Below are 18,537 nucleotides of genomic sequence, written 5' to 3' on the forward strand. Positions count from 1 at the left end.
CCCTTGTTGGGTGCATACTGTTCAATTCAATAGATTTTCTGTACCCTTTTTATCTAACTGGGGCCCCTAACTTAATTTTTTTCTGCTGCAGATAGTACTCCAGTGCTCATGCAGAGCTGGGAAGTCAGAACAGAATTTGCCAGCAGAGACCAAGGCAAATACATGTAGCCTTTTCTGTGTCCTGTGCTGCTGTCTCATTTCTGCACTGGACACACATTTTCCTTGATTAATTCATGCTAATGTCAACTCGGTGTTTAAAAGAAAGTGCTCTATTAACCTACAATTTTTACTTTCATATTTTTAGGTGAAATTAGACACTTCATACAAGAATCTTTCTTGTGATGAACTATGAATTGTGTATTCATATATTAACACCGGGGCTATAATGTCTCAATCAAAGATCAGCCACGTTCCCTTTACACAGCTCTCTACATCAGAGGCAGACGTTGTATTAAATAGGTAATGTAAAAATGCTCCTGGCTCTCTATTCCAGGAGGAGCTGGGCATTCTTTATCTGAAAGTAAAATGAGTTACCTGATCCGCAGCAATGGCGATGTAATGACGGATTCTGTTGCAGTGTGTGTTCGGGAACTCAGATTGCCTGGGGAATCTGGACTCTGAAAGCTGTGATTTCTACCATGTGTTGCAAGCTTAAGAAATAACATAATAAGGTCACTTTTTGTTAAAATATGTATAGAAGATAGGAAATGTATGTTAAGTGTTTTTCACAGGAAATCGTCAACTGTCAGTCTAGTTGCTGAAGATGTTGTTTTTCTTGCCCACTTAAAACAGCTTTCCACAATATGACTGGGCTCAGATTCATGGAATCGTAGCAAGGAAAACAACAAACCATCAAAAATGGACTATTTGTAGGAAAGACGCTAGCCTTTGGTCCCATCTTTAAGACCTTTAAGCTAAAAGATTTGAACTTTTAAATCTGTCATGATCCTATTCAGTAAAGGTATTGATTTTATGGCTGTTAGCTTTGTTCAGTTATGGCGTATCCTCGTGCTTACAAATTGATTCATTCCCAGATTGTGCTGTAGAGCTTGTTTTTCATTAGCTTTGTCAAAAAGTAGACAGAGAAGCTGATTTTTGATAAAAATCTGTCTTGATATAGGTGAAAGATCATGGTAGGAATCTTCTGCTCCTGGTTTACTGTGCGTAAAATGTCTATCCAGGCAGTTTTAACCTTACTGTGGCGAAGCCTTTGGCTTTCAATGCCGCTGTGTTGAATCTGCATTTAGGAAACCTAATCTATTTAAATTATTGCATAGATTCTGCATAACCATTTAGTATAAATAAAATAGTAAATGCCCTTGAGAAACCTGTTAGAAGAATCAGTGGAAAAGTGGATCAGATTCTAACAATGCAGTATTTTCAGGAGAAATATCTGGATAAATTACCAAGAATGTCATGTCTCAGAGGATACCCCGTGTAAGAGGATAAAAGTAAAAAAATAAGAGTGCATGGAGGAAGCGTAAACTGAATCATGTTCTGTGGAGTATAAATGCAAAACTGTATTTTACCAGTATAAAAAAAATGGCTAGTAAGATTCCCCTCTGCTCCAGTGCAAATGTGTTATAATGAAGTACCCGCCTACTGTGTAATTCTGATTTCTGCCCCTCCCCCAACCTCATTTATGGTGGGGGGGGGGGCGTTGAAGCTTTGAGATTCTTTATAGGATGAAAAAAATCCAGAAAATTCTAGAAAAAAACTGGGAAAATATTGCTTTTGTCACTTGCGGCTTTCTTAATTGAAAATCTTGTCTCAAAACTAAATAATGAAGGCTTTTAATTAAGTATTTCCATGAAGTTATCACTAGGTTTGAGTAAAAGGCAAGGACCAAATCTCATGTAAAAATTTCAGTATACCTAAGCTCTTCTCCATCTCATAATTTGAATTTTTAAGTAAACCTAGTAAAGTTTGTACAAACTTTGTAAAGTCTGAGTGGTCCAAGTAAATTCTTCACTGAGATTTAAAACCTCACACTTTGTTTTAAGCATCCAGAATATCATCTGCGCCAAGGCTGAGCATGCTCTTTGGACATGAAGAACATTCTAGTGCTGCGTTCTGTTCTTTTCAATGCAAAGTAGTTATAAGGAAAACCTTGAGCCCTAAGTGAAAAACTGTTCCTCTTAACAAACACAAAGGATAAATACATGGGTAGTACAGTAATACAAAGAAGTAAAGGGAAAAAAAAAAAATCAAGCTTATCAAGTAACCTGTGGAAAATTAAGTGATGGAGATGAAGTTCTGAGTTTTTTAGATAACAGTTTCGAGTATCTCTGGGTTTATAGAAGGCAATGTGTACTGTGAATGATTAAGAATTTTATTCTTTTGGAAAAAAAAGATGGCAAATGGTCATTCCTTTTGTCTGCTGAAGTAGTTGCTTTAAAAACATCCCTTCTGTTGTATATCAAATTACTTTAATTTCTGTTCCTGTTTGTAAACCGATACCTGGTTTTGAGTAATCTTACAATCTCTTTAAGATTTGGAAAGGGACTTCTTGTACTGGTTAAATAGCTCCTTCCATGAAACATTTCATTGATATGACCTACTTAAGTCACTTCAGAAACCTTTTTTGGTTTTAAATATTGCTTAATCTGCCTGTAATGGTAACAACAGTAATTTTTAATTTAATGTCATCATCAGTTTGAGATGAGAATTGGAAGGTGGACTTCAGAAAGTATTTATGAATCTAAGTTGGGGATGGAGATTGTAACTACATATAATTAGTTACATATGCACAAGAATATATAATAGATATTAATATATTATAGCACATTATATAATTGCATATTACTTATATAGTTAGCCATTGTTAATATAACTAATTTCATGTTATTCAAAATCAATGGTTTTCAGTCTGCTATTTAATTCCCATCAACCCTTTGTTTTTATTAAGGGTTGTCTCACCAATACAACACATTCTTTGTTCTAATTTCTTAGGTGTCCATTCTAGATTGTTTCAGTTTGTGTGCCTGCTTTAAGAGTTGTTGTCCATTTAAAACAAACAAACAAACAACAAAAATTTTTAAGATGAGTATTTTTAGAATACTTTTCCAGACTGTGAGCTTTTCAGTCTGACTCCAGCATGCATTTTCAAACTGAAGTAGCATTTCTTAAAGAAAAGAATAGCTGAATTTTAATGTGAGTCAGCATATGACAAACCTAGAGACAGTACTGAATTGCAAACTCAAAACAACTTTGTCTGTTGCATGAAATAATCTTATGTTAAATATGGCATGTGAAACAATGTAGACAAAAAATTCCTGGGATTATAAATTGGTAAACCTATGCAAAAAGTGGACTTTCATTTCGCATCAGGCTTTTGTTCTGAATATTTATTTTTCTGCCTGCGTGTCCTGCAATGATTTCCTTCACCTGTTTGATATTCACCTGCTGTTGTGGAACAAGCTACAACTGCAGAATTGTGAAGGAACAGATTTATAGCAACAAGAGAAATTTATTCTGTGAATTGCACTTGTTCCAAGAGCAGATTGCTCTTAAATTAATGTTGAATGCTTTTATACCCGAGATAAAAAACAATTTTACTTCAGTGGAAGGTGCTCATTGAGCAAAGTTTTGCTTCAATAAACTGTGTACCAGCTAAGGCTGTGGAATGGAGCATTGCAGAATTCTGTGTCAAAAGCAAAACACCTTTGTCTCTGCCAGCTGTTAATCCCAGGGTTTAGATTCAGTTTCCCCTATTCCTCAGCAGTAGTAGTTCTATTTGTAGTTGAGACTTTCCCATACAGAATTTCCTTCTGGTTTCTGACGTTGCAGCTAATCTGTATTCTGAGTAGTTTGCGAGAAGAAAAAGTGGGAGAGATGAATGAATCTCTCGGTTATCAGAGACAAAAAATGTGGGAGAGATGAATGAATCTCTCAGTTATCAGTCAAAAGTTTTCTAGGCACAGACACAAGTACTCACTTGTTAGCAGGAGAGCTGTTGGTGAAGCAATCTGGAGCTGCTCCCTCTGTGTTCACTGCCTGTTTGAAGAGTGGCTCTTCTTTGAGTTGGACCTGCTGGAAGAAATCAGCAACCACACTTGTCCTCAGGGGGGTTATAGTGTCAGGAGAAGAATCTGCAGCGCAAACCTGTCAGATAAATCAGCTGGTCTCAATTTAGTTGTATTCTAAAAGCTGAATAGCAACTAAATTCTATACTAGTTATAGAATAATAGAATTACTTAGGTTGGAAGAGACCTTTACGATCATCAAGTCCAACCGCTACCTAGTACTGCCAAATCCACCACTAAACTGTGTCCCAAAGCACCACATCTGCATGTCTTGTATAGAATCATAGAATCATTTTGGTTGGAAGAGACCCTTAAGATCATCAAGTCCAACCATAACCTAAATCCACCTCTAAGCCATATCCCTAAGAGCCTCATATATGCATCTTTTAAACCCCTCCAGAGATGGCGACTCCACCACTTCCCTGGGCAGCCTGTTCCAGTGCTTCACAACTCTTTCTGTGAAGAATTTTTTCCTAATACCCAATCTAAACCTCCCTTGGTGCAACTTGAGGCTATTTCCATCTCATCCCATCACTTGCTACTTGGGAGAAGAGCCCAACACCCTCCATGCTACAACCTCCTTTCAGGTAGTTGCAGACAGTGATAAGGTCTCCCCTCAGCCTCCTTTTCTCCAGGCTGAATGGCCCTGATTGCCTCAGCTGCTTCTCAGTTGGGGTGGACAAGCCACATCATTGGAAGCTGGATAGAAGCAGCACAGCATGGCGTAGTTCCTTCTGCTGTACCAAGCAGGTAACATGCCCCTGCAGCAGCACATTCAGCTGGGTTTTATTAATGCAGGAAAAAGTTGAACTTCTTACCTGTCAACTGAGGATGAGTTGCAGAGAAAATTAATTAACCCTCACTGAGCCCAAATGGATTATATTTTCTCATGATGTCCTGTTGATGGTATGGCTGCTGGTTTAGTTGGCAGGAGGAGATAGTAATTGTTATACTCAGCTTCCTCTGAGATTTGCCTTTGGCTCAAGTGTCAAAGTTCAAAAAATGAGTAAAAATAAAGCAGTGGATTGAGAGCTAAAAACTTCAGTGCCCCAAAGTTCTTCCTCTCTACCCACTTACATCCCACCCCCCCAAACAAATCCAAACCCGTCCCCTGCTCCACAAAATAAATATTAATCTATGTAGTTGATTTCAGTCTGGTTCTCAGTAGATCATAATATGAGGAGCATATTTGAAGGCATTGGGAATATTTTTATGTTGACTGTAAGATAATAAGTAGCTTAAGTGTTGAGTTAAACCAAATGAGCAGCTTAGAATACATGACAACTGTGTCTACAAAGTGTCTATTTTAGTTAATAGGAGGTAGTGGTACAGTACACAGTATGTTGTAGTTTGTTGTTTGGGGTTGTTTTGGTTGTTGTTTTGTTTTAATAGTGGAGAACACACTTTTTCACTGTGATGTGCCAGTTGGGGTTCAGGAAAAAGCAGGGAAAATCATCTTATGAAACACCACCACCAAAGTATAAAACTTGATATCCAGACCAGCATTCAGCTGCTTTTAAAAAATGTATATTTTAAGATGTTAGTATTGGAAATGTTTGGAGTTTCTTTCTAGCTTTGCACCACATGGTTTGAAAATCCAAAACAGGCGTTTGATGAATCAGCGTCTCTTTCTATTTCTTCTGCCCCACAAAGACTGCACATTTAAGAACATGTTGTTATGTTTCTGTAAATCGAGAACATAGCAAGAAAAACCCTGGATCACCAGAAGAAGTGGTAGTGGGATATGATTTTCAAAAAACCTCATTGTTACATCACTGTCAAAAATAGAATCAGAGCAATCATAGCCTTTCCTTGCTTTTGTTAGTACATTTAAATAATCTTTTCTGTGGCTGCAGTCGTGCTGTTTTCATTTAAGTCTATTTATCCTTTTTAGTTATTGAAGGAGGAAAATGAAACCTTCACTTCTTGGGAGGAGGAAAAAAATAAAACAGGCTTAGGTCAGCAGACTGTGCATTGGTGTCACGGTGCATTTTGCTTAAGAACTTGGGATCTGAAAGAATGAGCACATTCCATCTGGGTGAAGGGATGATGTCTGTTAGGGTTCAGTTTGCTATGGTTTGAGCTTTCCATATGATCTCATAACTGGAGGAGGAAAGTATATTCTCTCATAAGAATAATCTTATGATTCATTACTACTGTGTTGTTTTTTTTTTTTTTATGAGCCTTTTGGGTGCCAGACCTCCCCCCACTCTTCCACCCCAAATAAAAAACAACCACCCTGTCTTTGGCTTTATATGGTATTGCTGTAGGTGGACTTATCCAGAATAATGGTTGGCTTGAACAATCAGAGCTTTACATCTTTGTCTAGAGAAGAACTCCTCCTAACATATATTTATCCAGCTATTTGTCAAGCTTTACATTCTGGGAAGGGAGCTTGTACACTTTGTTTCCTACGGTTTGGCAAGCCCTATTGTGCATGAATCTTCCTTTTTCTGAATTTTCCCTTTTCTGAGTATAATTTCGTAGACTTAGTGTGGTAAGTTTACATGGGAACAGACAAATTCTTTATTTTCTTAGTTATTATTCAGATTGTCGCTTTAGTTCTCCAACCCACTGCCCTAGTAAGTCAGCAATCAGTTCTGTGAGCAGCTGTGCATTTTGGCAGGAGCATTTGAAGCTGGAGATTGATCCCTTCGCTCATTCTCTTGCATCCACTAATGAGCTGTCATGTTGGGAAGGTGCAGGCTAATCCAAATGTGATGGTTTCTGGAACCAGTACAGCATACCAGAAAAAGGAAAATTTGTAGATAGACAACCATAGGATGCTTTTGAAGGCCTAACGATGTGGCAAATAGATGAAAGCCTGTTTCCTTTCCTCTTGCAACATGACTGTAGACAATTTGTTTATTTCCTGCTGGTGCTAAAGTAATCTGGAAAAAAAAAAAGGGGAGGGGATGTGTTTGAGATGAGGCCAAAGTGATTCTGGTGCAGTGAACAAAGTCAGTCATCTTTGAGCATCTTAGGCTCAGTTCCTGCAGATTAAGGGACACGTGTGTTGCAGAAAGCCCTGTGGGCTATGAAGAGTCCCTGTTCAAATACTGAGATCACTGAAGACCTGTCTTCTGTTAAAAGTACAGCAGGAAAGTGTAATAAGATTGAAGAGCAAGAAGTATGATGAACGGCACTGTTCTGATTCACTTGGCTCCTGCTCCTTTGAACTGAAGTTTAAGCTCACATATAGTAGAGGAATACAAAGCGCACTGGTTCAGGTTCTAGTAACAGACTGTATGATACACTCAGCATTTTCAAAGGAAAAGGTTGATCACGGAAAGAAAACGTAACCTTATTTTTCATTGGACCTGTCAAAGATTGTCATGAGCTAACAGCATGGATTTGCGATTTGGTGTAGCCCTTTGAGTTTAGTGGAGTTAAGATGTGCATGTTATTTTTAAAAAATGACATTTTTTGAGTCTTATGGTGTCTAGTTGCTGTAATATACCATGTTCAAATGTTAAACAATCAAATGGTCACCGCAGAGCAGACCTGAAGATTCTTCTGTGCTGAATCTCCCACCTCCATGCTTTTCTTCAAAACAAAAAGTAATCACTTTGGAGTGCAGAACTTTTTGCTAAGAGAAATAAATTAATTGAATTAATCTCTCCTACATGTAGTAATGTACAATTAGTGAACCCTGGCAAAAGTGCACTGTGATGGTTTAATTTGTTTCTGATAGCGATAGCTTCATTTTTCCATCTTACTGCTGCAGTCTGATAAACAAAGTGATGGGTGGTGGGCGCTGTTGGCAGGAGGGGAGTATGTCACCTTCAAATTGGTACCTGGATATGAAAATTATAGACCTGGAACATCAAAATTTTAGTTATAGAATTTGTGTGAAATGAAGGCAGGAGGCTTATTGTGTAATGATTGAATAGGTCAACTGGAAATTGTTTTTATTTGTCATTTTTTAAAGTATGTGAATCATCTTATAACTTTATATGGTTAAGAATAATCCCCTGCTATTAAGAAAATTCTTTTCTTTTAAATGGAGCATGAAATATTTGAGACCTAGACTTGAGTAATATTTCCAGTTAGAAGGCATAGCCTAAGAACTGTAACTAAAAATAGTGTAACAGTGTTAAAGAAAAGCTAGAAATTCTACTCAAGGTCATCTTATTTGCACTTACGAATTGTGCCACTTGAATACCAAGTAGTTCTAAAATGAGTAGGGTTTTTTTTCCTTGTTATGTTAAAAAAAAAAAAAAAGTAAATACTTTTGTAAAACGTAGGCCTGTGGTAGGACCATGGCAGGGCAAGAAAGAGAACGCTCTGAATAAGAATGTCAGAACTTGATGGTCTGTCCTGCTAATTAAATCTTCTGATCACTGTACCATTACTCAGTCACTCTCTGCTTCTTTCTTTGTAATTGGAACATATTAGCTTATACTCACAGTCTCAATTTTTAATAGAATCTAAATGATTTTTTTTTTTAATCTGTCTGACACATGATTGAGATGAAGTTACTTTTTGGCAAGAACTCTACAAAGCACATGGCTCTGCTTCCAAATCAGTATCTAGATCCTGTCACCTATGGTTTATCATGCCTGTGATTGATCCAAATTCAAATGCAGGAAAAAATCTGGTTTGGGTTCAGAGATTTTCCAAGTTTTCTGTAATAACTGTTACACATTTTAGAAAACCATTACTGTTGTCCTGTAGTTTGTGAACAGTGCAGAATACCGCTGGGTTTGAACTTTAAGATAGTTATGTGCCCAAATAATATAAAAATATGGAAATCTAGTAGGTTCTTGCATTGTCCTCCCAGGTGAGGCAACCTTCTTCTTTACCTGTGGCAGGCTTGTAATGGGACTGTGGAACACCTGAAACATTTAACTAATTTTATTTTCTTTATGGTTAATCTTTCTTCTTGGGTCAGGTGTGATCCTTTTGGTCTAAATTGTAAACTATGAGATGAACTATGCTGAGAAAAGAAGGACTACACATAGATATACACACACATATATGCGTGTGTATATACACACGCATATATGTGTGTGTATATCTATGTGTATTATAATCTTAGTATCCCTATATTGAATAAATTTCTGACTAGAAAAAGGGAGGTCTAATTATAGGTTGTTTTCCCATTCTGATCTAGTTGCTGAATAGGTGATGAGACTAGAACATGCGTGTTTTTAAAAATAAGAATGAATTTTCTCATCTGATCTTTAATCTGTCGCAAGCATACCAGCCATGATCTCAGTATTCTCTCTTTTCTCTGAGCCTTGAAAAGCATCCCAGTGTTGAGTGCTTTTCTAATTGTTGGAGTGCCATGGAAAGTGTGATATTAATTGATGCTACGTTTTCTTGAAAACGTCGGTATTGAAATTTAAGAAAACAGCTGGGTACACTGCTGAATTTTCATGTGCCAGGAGATGGAAATAAGATATTGGGGAAATTCAGCATGATCTTTTAAAAAAACCCCAACAAACAAATATTCACCCTCCCTGAACCAACCCACCAAGCAATAAAAACCCACCAAAAATTCAAGAAAGTCTTGGGGGGAGTCGTGTTCTCTGTCATTCATAAAATTTGAAGAAATATTTTATGACTTTCCTTTTGTAATTTATGAAGAATGCGTGTCTCTTCAGCCTTTGGAGTTTTCCAGACAGGAGGCTGCATTCCTTGCAAGCCGGGCATTGTGTCCTTTCCATAATGGTGGATGTGCTGGAGGGGCGTGCTCAGAGAATTTGACTTACTGATAAGAAATCATTCCTTTCTGTTTTTATTTCCTGTCTGTGTCTGGGTATTTCCCATAAAGACAACTTGTGTAGTGTCACCTCTACTAATAAATTGTGTTTGTGGTATGTTTCGCTTTCTTGTGTTTCTAATACGATGACAGTCATGATCTGCTCCCTTTTAACTTTAGACTTCTAGGTGACTGCCATAGTCAGGATTAGCTACTGATAGCAATCTCCTAATAGATTTGCACTTTTCAGTAATCAATAGAAGCTTCTCACAGGGAGAAATGTTACATCTAGGTGTTGACTGTTGTAAAATACATCAAAACCAAAAAGCATTTCATTTATGAGCAGGTGAACTTTTTTGTGCTGAACTTTATCTGGGGTGGGGGTTGTTTTCTTCTATGTATATTAAAAGAAGCAAGGACCTTCTAATCCGTGTTTCTTGTAGAAGTGTTATAATTGCCCATGGAAAATGTAAACTATATGAAGCTAGTGAAACTCCAGATTCTTTGTTCTTCAGTCTTTGCAGAAAACCTTGTATATGGTTTTAGCATTTAATTAAAATTCATGGTTGGTGGTGAGGAAAAGAGGGGGGGTGGGGAAAAAGACTGTGGGTAGGAAAGTGAAGGAACAAAAAGAAAGTCTCGATCTTTTTCATTCATAGCTACGCCTGTTTGTCTTACCAAAGCTTTTCAGAATGAAGATCTTTAAGCAGAATGTCAAAGTGCTAGTAGTTTTGTATTAACGAAAGGTGGGTGTTTCAGCAACTTGCAAGGAGTATTACTTTAACATTTTAAGAAAAAAAAAAAAATCAATCACAAAAAAACAGTGATTTGCCATAAGTAATTTTATGTTCTAATCTAAAATAATTGTATTTTAACAGTGAACAGAGTATCTGCCAAGCACGAGCTGCTGTAATGGTCTATGATGATGCCAATAAGAAGTGGGTACCAGCTGGTGGATCAACTGGGTTCAGCAGAGTTCACATATATCATCACACGGGCAACAACACATTCAGAGTAGTGGGCAGGAAGATTCAGGATCATCAGGTAAGCCAATCTCTGAAAATTTGGAATAGGAATCTTAAGTTATTTTTGTGATTGATTCTAATATGAAGCAGTTGGTCTTCAGTAAAATTATGAGAACCGCAAATTAGTTTTCTTTTTAATTGAAGTAGCAAAACTGTATTATGGCTTTTTCCCCATAAACATAAAAAACAGTCCTTCCTACAGACAAATATAAAAGCTAGGGAGGAAGGATAATGATACACACAGAAGTCATCTGATTCTCTTTAAAGCGAAGCAGCAGCCTAAGAACTTTTCTTCTTCCCTACTCTCTGCTGTAGCTGCAGCCTGCGTAGGTACCAACAGTTGTCCTGTAGCTCTTTCTGTATTATGAGAAGTTATACGCATGACTTCTTATCTGATCAGTTCATTCAAAAAACCTTCTGACATTTGGTAATGCTGATTATCTACCACTTTGAGAGGTTGAGAAGGGAGCAACAAGGATTACATCTTAATTTCCGTGATGAAGTAGTTATTAGATCTTGAATAAATGGCAAACTTAACACTCCATCTTGAAATATGCTCTACCTTGTGATACTTGATGTGGGGTTAAAGATCTTTTTGTTTGAGGAAAGCTTATATATCTTTTTCCCTCTCTCACTGCATTTAATAAAATTCGTTTGGTCTGTTATTGGTCATTTATCACACACTTGAAGCATAGGCTGATAGTATCCTCTGTGATTTGTCATTAAACACTTATTCCAAGTAATAAATGGTCCCTGTGCATTCATCTGAGAACAAATATGGGTGTTTTTCTCCCATTATTCAGTGGAAAAAGGTGAGAGGATATAGTTATCCAAGTGCATTGAGATGTTCTTAGTGAATGGCTTGTAATAAATGGTTTTCCTGCTAGCTAGAATTTAACACCTTGTGTGTGAGCCCTGACGATCTCGTGAAATGCTACCTTGTGATGCATGGTAGAAGTCCATATAAACTGCCATTGAAAGCACTGCAAGCTAAGGGGTGCAGCAGCCTCAGTGAACAGGTGATAACTTGGTTAAAAAAATAATTCTGACAAGTACTCTGTGAAGTTAATGGAAAACTGAGTTTCAGAAATCCAAGTGCACATTCCCATCAAGTACACTGCTACTAAAAGTCAGAACTGTTGCTATTACTGCATTGCTGTTACGAAACATCACCACATCATCTGAAATGAGAATGCTTCGGTCACAAAAGCCCATACAAAGCATCACATTAGTCCCCTCGTGTATTCTCATCAATGATTTCATGCAGCATTGGAATTAAAATTGAAATGGATATGTGCTTCAATGTGGAGATCTTGTGGATTGTGGGACTGGAATTAACCCTAGAATAAAATCTACATGAAGCTGAATCTTGTCATGGAACAGCAATTTTAAACATAAATAATTTTCTTTTTTAAATGATTATAGGTGGTAATAAATTGTGCCATTCCAAAAGGGCTGAAGTACAATCAGGCTACACAGACCTTCCACCAGTGGCGTGATGCTAGGCAGGTGTACGGTCTGAATTTTGGCAGCAAAGAAGATGCCAATGTCTTCGCAAGTGCCATGATGCATGCCTTAGAAGTATTAAATTCACAGGAAGCTGGTAAGAGCCTCTTAATTTTTTTTTTTTTTTTAAGATTGTCCAAATATAGAGGTGGAAGAAATTCAAATGTTTATGCATAAAAGTCAATAAGTCTTGTTTCTAATAATGATTCAGCCTCTAGCCATTTTAATTATTTGGATGTTTTTTGTCTGCCTATGCTGCTCCTTACTAGTGATTCTCGACTTGACTTGACATCCATGTAAACACAATTCCTAACAAGTAAACCTGTTCTCAAGTAATCTATTACATATGTGTTAGAACCTTGCCTACTTTGCTTTTTTTTTTTTTGTTAGGAAACAAAAACGTTTAACCAAGAAATGTGCAGCTCTTAATAAGGGCATTTTTTCAGGATTTCTAGAGGCATTCGGTGTTCTTAATGTGTATTGGTATTTTTCCTTCTCCTTGAGTACTGGTTTATTATAAAAACATCAGGGTTTTTTTTCCTCCTCTGAACTTTGGAATTCAGGTCATCCTCTTTGGCAGTTCATACTCTACAGAGTTTTCTAGCTTGGAGAAGTTGGATCCAGGGGTAACATTCAGATGGGCACATATAATGTAGACAAGTGATCACTAATTGAATTTGTTTGGAGCACAGGATGACATAGAGGGTTTAAAACACTGGTGGAAAACTTTGACTTCAGCAGGTGTCTGTAATATATTCTGGGTAGGCTCTACAGCAAATTCGTCATTGTAACACTGTGACACACACAGAGGGAGTTTTTATTTTAAGACTTTAAGAGACTTTTGTGTTCTTGTAAGCAAATAGAATTCTTTTGTCCTCATTAAACTTTAAAGATTGCCCGTGTAACAAGAGATAGTACCTCTGTGCCAGTTTTCTTTCTCCTGAACAGAGACAGGCTGTAGATAACCTTACTATGGCTGTCTCAACCACAGCAAAAAAGGGTGACTTTATCAAGCTGCTTTTCATCCTGATTGTTCTTTCAAGACTTACCTTTTGAAACTAAGCTATCTAGACCAAGAAGGATGATACATTCTGCAGTGCTTATGCTGTTATGCAGCATCCAAGGCCAAAAAATAAAGGGTAGCCAGAGGTATAAGGCATCTCTTTGCCAGTTAAAATAATCCAGTTGTGGATCCCATAGTCCTGCCTCTCAGTTGGATATTTTTTCCTCTAAATCCCTCAGTTGCATTTTCTCCAAGGGTCACTTGGTTGTAAACATCTCATGCATTCTGACTGTTCTACAATCTACCTCTCAACCAACATTTGGGAACAGAGTGTTGGGTTTTGCTCATTTGATGTGAAGTTTGAGAAGGCCTGATTTATGGTATTTACCACAAGTCTGAGTGTTTTATGTTGTTTCCCATTACCTGTACTTGAAGTGTTTGGTACAACATGTTTCAAATAAGTATGTATGTGTATATATACACATAGATATATTTTCATAATTCAGTTTAACTCTTCCTCTTAACACTAAAACTGAGCTACTAGATTGGCTGAAGTGACATAGGCAGGCATGACATGCTCGTTTTTAAATTGGTCAGTGCATCTGTATTATCATTTCATGGATTGTTGTGATTTGTCTAATGACTAGTTCTCTTGCTTCTTTATGCAAAGTACATGTGTGCTAACAACTTCATTATTATATTCTTCAGTAGTACAAATTATATTGAACTAAGATGCCCCTTCAGTTTGTAAAGACTTGGATAAAACTAAAAGTGTTTCTAGGGTTGTCTTTAAATGTAAGTTTAGTAATACAATATGTCATTGAAACAGTTCCCTGAAATCAGTGTAATTCCACAGGAGGAAACAACGCAATGAAAAATAACTCTTCTTCCTGTTGCATCACTTTAGTAATTTCTTAAATGATGGGGGGAGGAGTAGGAGGGCTAGGCTTTGGAATGAGTCTGAAAGTCACTGTACTTGGAATTCAGTTATCTGCTCATCCCAAATAATTAATTCTTCCAAATCATTCTACCAGTAGTCTTCTTCTCTGAAGTCGCCCTTCAGTTTGAGTCTGTCTGCTTCATTCAATATAATAACAGTTAATCCCTGATGATTGGGAGGTAGTTTTGTTTTCGGGTGGATTTTTGTGTCGTTCATGAAATGGGAGTTGAACATGATTCTTAAATCATAGAATCATAGGATTGTTTCGGTTGGAAGAGACCTTCAGAATCATTGAGTCCAAGCATAGTCTAACTCTGGCACTAAACCATGTCCCTAAGAACCTCATCCATGTGCCTTTTAAACAGCTCCAGGGATGATGACTCCACCACTTCCCTGGGCAGCCTGTTCCAGTGTCTAACAACCCTTTCTGTGAAGAATTTTTTCCTAATATCCAATCTAAACCTTCCCTGGCTCAACTTGAGGCCATTTCCTTTTGTCCTGTCGCTTGTTACTTGGGAGAAGAGCCCAACACCCTCCATACTACAACCTCCTTTCATGTCCTGGTTGCTGGCTATACTGCTGTAGTCTACCTAGTTTGTTCCTAATGGCTTTGAGATGTAGGTCAGACAAGGACATTAATTATGTTTGATGTGACTGGTTGTAACCTTTAAGTTTTCTGGATTGTGAGGTAGTCACTTTGTTTCCCTTTCCTGTGATTTGACTTGGTAGTAGTGGGTTCAAGTCAAAATGCATTAGCTGCTTCACCAGCTAATGGTGGACACGATGTGCACAGGAGGAGAGCACTGTTCTTCTATAACTTCTGTCAACCAAGAAGGACTGTGGCTGATTATGATAAGCTGTCACGTACCTGTTTCACAGACAATATAGGTGTTTTAGCTTCCATCAGGATGAAATAAAAACAAAGCTTATATCAGCATCGCTTCAGCAGGTGCCTGAAGATGAGTAGTTTTGCACTACTGCTTGCAAAAAAATTCAGAATTTACGCATATAGAATCACTTTCAAAGCCTGTTACTGTTTCCAGACAATGTTTACAGTTACATGTTTATAATGTGTATGTGTTAGAATACTGTCAACAAGTGTTCCTAAGTTTTATCAGCTTGGAGGTTTGTCAGTGTATCATCTACCTATTACTTAATTTTTCTGACCTGTGTCAGTGTAAGAAGTAAGAAAGATCAAGTATCTTTCTGAACACGTCTGCTTCAATAATAGAAATAAGATACTAAGTAGTTTGCAGTTTAGAAACAAGTTAATTGGACTCCTTGCTCAAAGTTTAATGCATTTCTTTTATCTGTAGTTGGTGTAATTTTCTAATAGAAAAGTACAGCCAGAAATGAATCCTTAGTGCTATTTTATTTTCCTAGCATTTTTCATAGCTGAATATTTACTTAGTACACTGGCTCTGAGGCTCTAATATTAACTCTTCATTGTAGGAAATGGATTACAACTGCCCTCCCTTTTTATAAACAAACGAATTACCCTGTTTTGAAAAGGTGGTGGGGAGTATATGTTATGAAAGGAGTTTGTGCTAATTCGGAAGATCAGTACATTATATATTGATAGTTTTGTTTCTTCAAATTTATCTGCTAGACTTTAAAAAATTTTGAACATATGCAGTCCCTGGTTGGTGTTCTGATGATAGTGCTTCAAAAATCTGTACCTGTAGAGAACAACTTGTCTCCAGTAGTTTATGTAAATTACAGTGTTTCCTAGTATATCTAGAACAGTATATAGAATCACCAACTTTGAGTAAAATAAAGAATTCCTATAGAGAGAACTTTCTTCTTACTCTAGAATTGCCTACAGTTAAAGTTTGGTTCTTGCAGTATCCTTATTTTCTGCTGTGTTTTCTCATTTTGGCAATTTCTTTTATTAACTTGGTTATTTTGTTGTAAAAGTTGTATTTTATTCATAAAAGGCAGGAAGTTTTAGTGTTAACTGAGCATGCTGTTCAGAAATTCAGAAAGCTGCATTTTAAACTTTATGCAAGAGTTCGCAGAAATCTCAACAGCTTCTGAGGAACATTAAAGATTTTGTGGACATCCTTGTGGTTCACGAGTCAGCTGTTACTTACGGCTCTTGCTCTTTAAAAAGAATAAAATCATATAGTTGCCTTCTCTTGCATATATTTGAAAAATGTCAATGATCTTGCTTGCAGTTGACATCTTCACGTTATACTGCTGACATAACTGGAGGTGGTTTAATTGAGGATATCCCTGTAGTGGATCTGCAGAAGCAGAGGGGGAGATGCTGGGTCCCCGTACCACCGCGCTCACGGTGATGGGCTTTTTGTCATCCTCATGAATTCAGGATGCAGAGTGGAGGTGTCTGAGGTTGGAGCAAAGGCTTTACTGCAACTAGCATTTTTCTCAAAGGCTTCTGAAGTGATGGCTGCCGCATCAGTGAAACTGTTCGAAATACTCTCTGTATCTAGTGGGTTTTTTTTTCCTCTCCCTGATTTACAGCATTGAACATGTGATCATCCTAATTTCTCTTACGCTCGGTCTCTGCTTATTTAAATCAATGTAAAAGTGAAAAGTGTGTTCACTCTTTCTAGTTCAAATGGCACTATTAGGGTGTCAAACTCATTTTCACCGAGGGCCACATCAGCCTCGTGGTTGCCTCCAAAGGGTTGAATGTAATTTTAGGACTATATAAATGTAGGAGTAGCTACATTTATGATTATAAAATGAGTGTGTCACCCCTGCATTAGCTAGCAGCTACTCAAGCAGACTCTGTTTTCCTGCTGACTAGTTAAGCAGATTGCAGGCCACCTGTAAATCCAGAAGAGAAAGACAGTAAGGCAGGACTGCACTTTCTCTTGGAATTATAAGGTAGACTACTAATGCTACAGGTTCCTGCCCTATACTGTTTAGGAAATGTATTAAAAATGAGCCAAGATTTGAAAGACTTACTCATTAAATAACTGTCTGGAGTAGTCAAAAGTTACACCTCCATCAAGTGGTGAGTATGTGTCATCAGTTTAAGAGGTCATTTGAAGAGGATTTCTGGCTGTGTGTAGTATGTTCACATACTCAGTAATTGGTCTTAATTGTCTAGAGTAAAAATGACTGCTTTCTGCAAAGGATTTTGCATTGCATTACAAAGAAAATTTTCATATCTGCATTAAGTAGAGCTCAGTGTTCCCATCAAAGTGACTCTGGAATGAGAGAAAAGCCTCAATGAAGGGCAATTAGATGGCTGAGAAAATTCTCTGATGTGTGAGAATACGGATTATTCCTTTGAAGGAATAAGGGCAAGTGAGGGCAGTGTGTGTTGGGAGATGGGAGGAACAAAGGGGTATCACACTGATGCTTTGCTGCAAAAATTACCTTCTAGTTCAGCTGGAATTGGTGTTGTTTTGTGTGGCATCTGTCTTCAGTCCCAGGAAAGCCTTGCTAAGAGAATAGCTAAGTATGAGATTTATATATGTATAATTTGCATTTGAGGGGGTACTTTGAGTTCTTCATTGCAGAAGATGAAAGTGACAGAAGAAGAACTAAAAATAAACCTGTTCCAATTCTTTCTATTAGAATTACATGTATGTAAGATTCATGATTTTTTTTTTTTTACTAATCTTTAACAGTTATATATTGATTCTTGAAAAGATTGAGGTTAAAGTTCTTTGAAATTATTAGTAACCCTAGAAGTTAGGTTGTTCAGTTATTAAATAATCAAACCTTGATGGGGAAAAGATACTTGCTTTTTCCAACCTCTGTACTGATGTGCAGTCCTTTCTATAACAGCAAAGACAGTTCATTAAAGCCTTGCCAATAGGGGAATGCACTTACTCATATCATTGAATAATTTAGTATCTTTGGGAAATGCAAACTGAAACAAGAACTGGAGTTGCCTAATTGGAATATGTGTAGAGACTCTAGGAGACTGAAATGAGAAATGCATATGCAGGGCTGGGGGGGATCTCAGATGCTTCTCCTTGTTCACATCATGCATGTTTAGGTTCACAACGTGCTAAAACTTGCTTTGAGAGAAAAATTATTCTACTGCAATGAAGTAATTATGCTATACCTGTACTCTTGGCAAGCCTCTGGAGCAGGCTGTCAGCGCTCCCCGTCAGAATGGGAGTAACATTATCTGCCTTGTCAGAAGTTGGATAATATCTCTGTTTTTGCTAGCGAGTTTTTTCTTTTCCTTTTAGATGTGGAATTGATTAAAGAATCTATTCTTATGGCTAGTAGATTTTATAATAGCTAATCCTGATTTATATGCCAAAATATTGACCTAACGGAAGCTTTAACTGTTTATTGAACAAAATACTTCAGTTCCATTTTAATTGCACATAAGATTATTG

The 18,537-nt window shown here is 37.3% G+C and overlaps 1 protein-coding gene across 6 annotated transcripts in view; it reads left to right on the plus strand.

The window, feature by feature from the left end:
• ENAH (ENAH actin regulator) overlaps positions 1 to 18,537 on the plus strand; it is a 102,149-nt gene that overhangs the window by 39,152 nt on the left and 44,460 nt on the right. For all 6 annotated transcript variants that reach the window (XM_082049394.1, XM_082049395.1, XM_082049396.1 and 3 more), the window contains exons 2-3: positions 10,611 to 10,776; positions 12,183 to 12,360. In XM_082049394.1, coding sequence (XP_081905520.1) covers positions 10,611 to 10,776; positions 12,183 to 12,360 — 344 coding nt within the window. The remainder of the gene's footprint in view (positions 1 to 10,610; positions 10,777 to 12,182; positions 12,361 to 18,537) is intronic.

The sequence above is a fragment of the Streptopelia decaocto genome, assembly GCF_964273445.1.
Source record: "Streptopelia decaocto genome assembly, chromosome: 3".
NCBI classification, from domain to species: Eukaryota; Metazoa; Chordata; class Aves; order Columbiformes; family Columbidae; genus Streptopelia; species Streptopelia decaocto.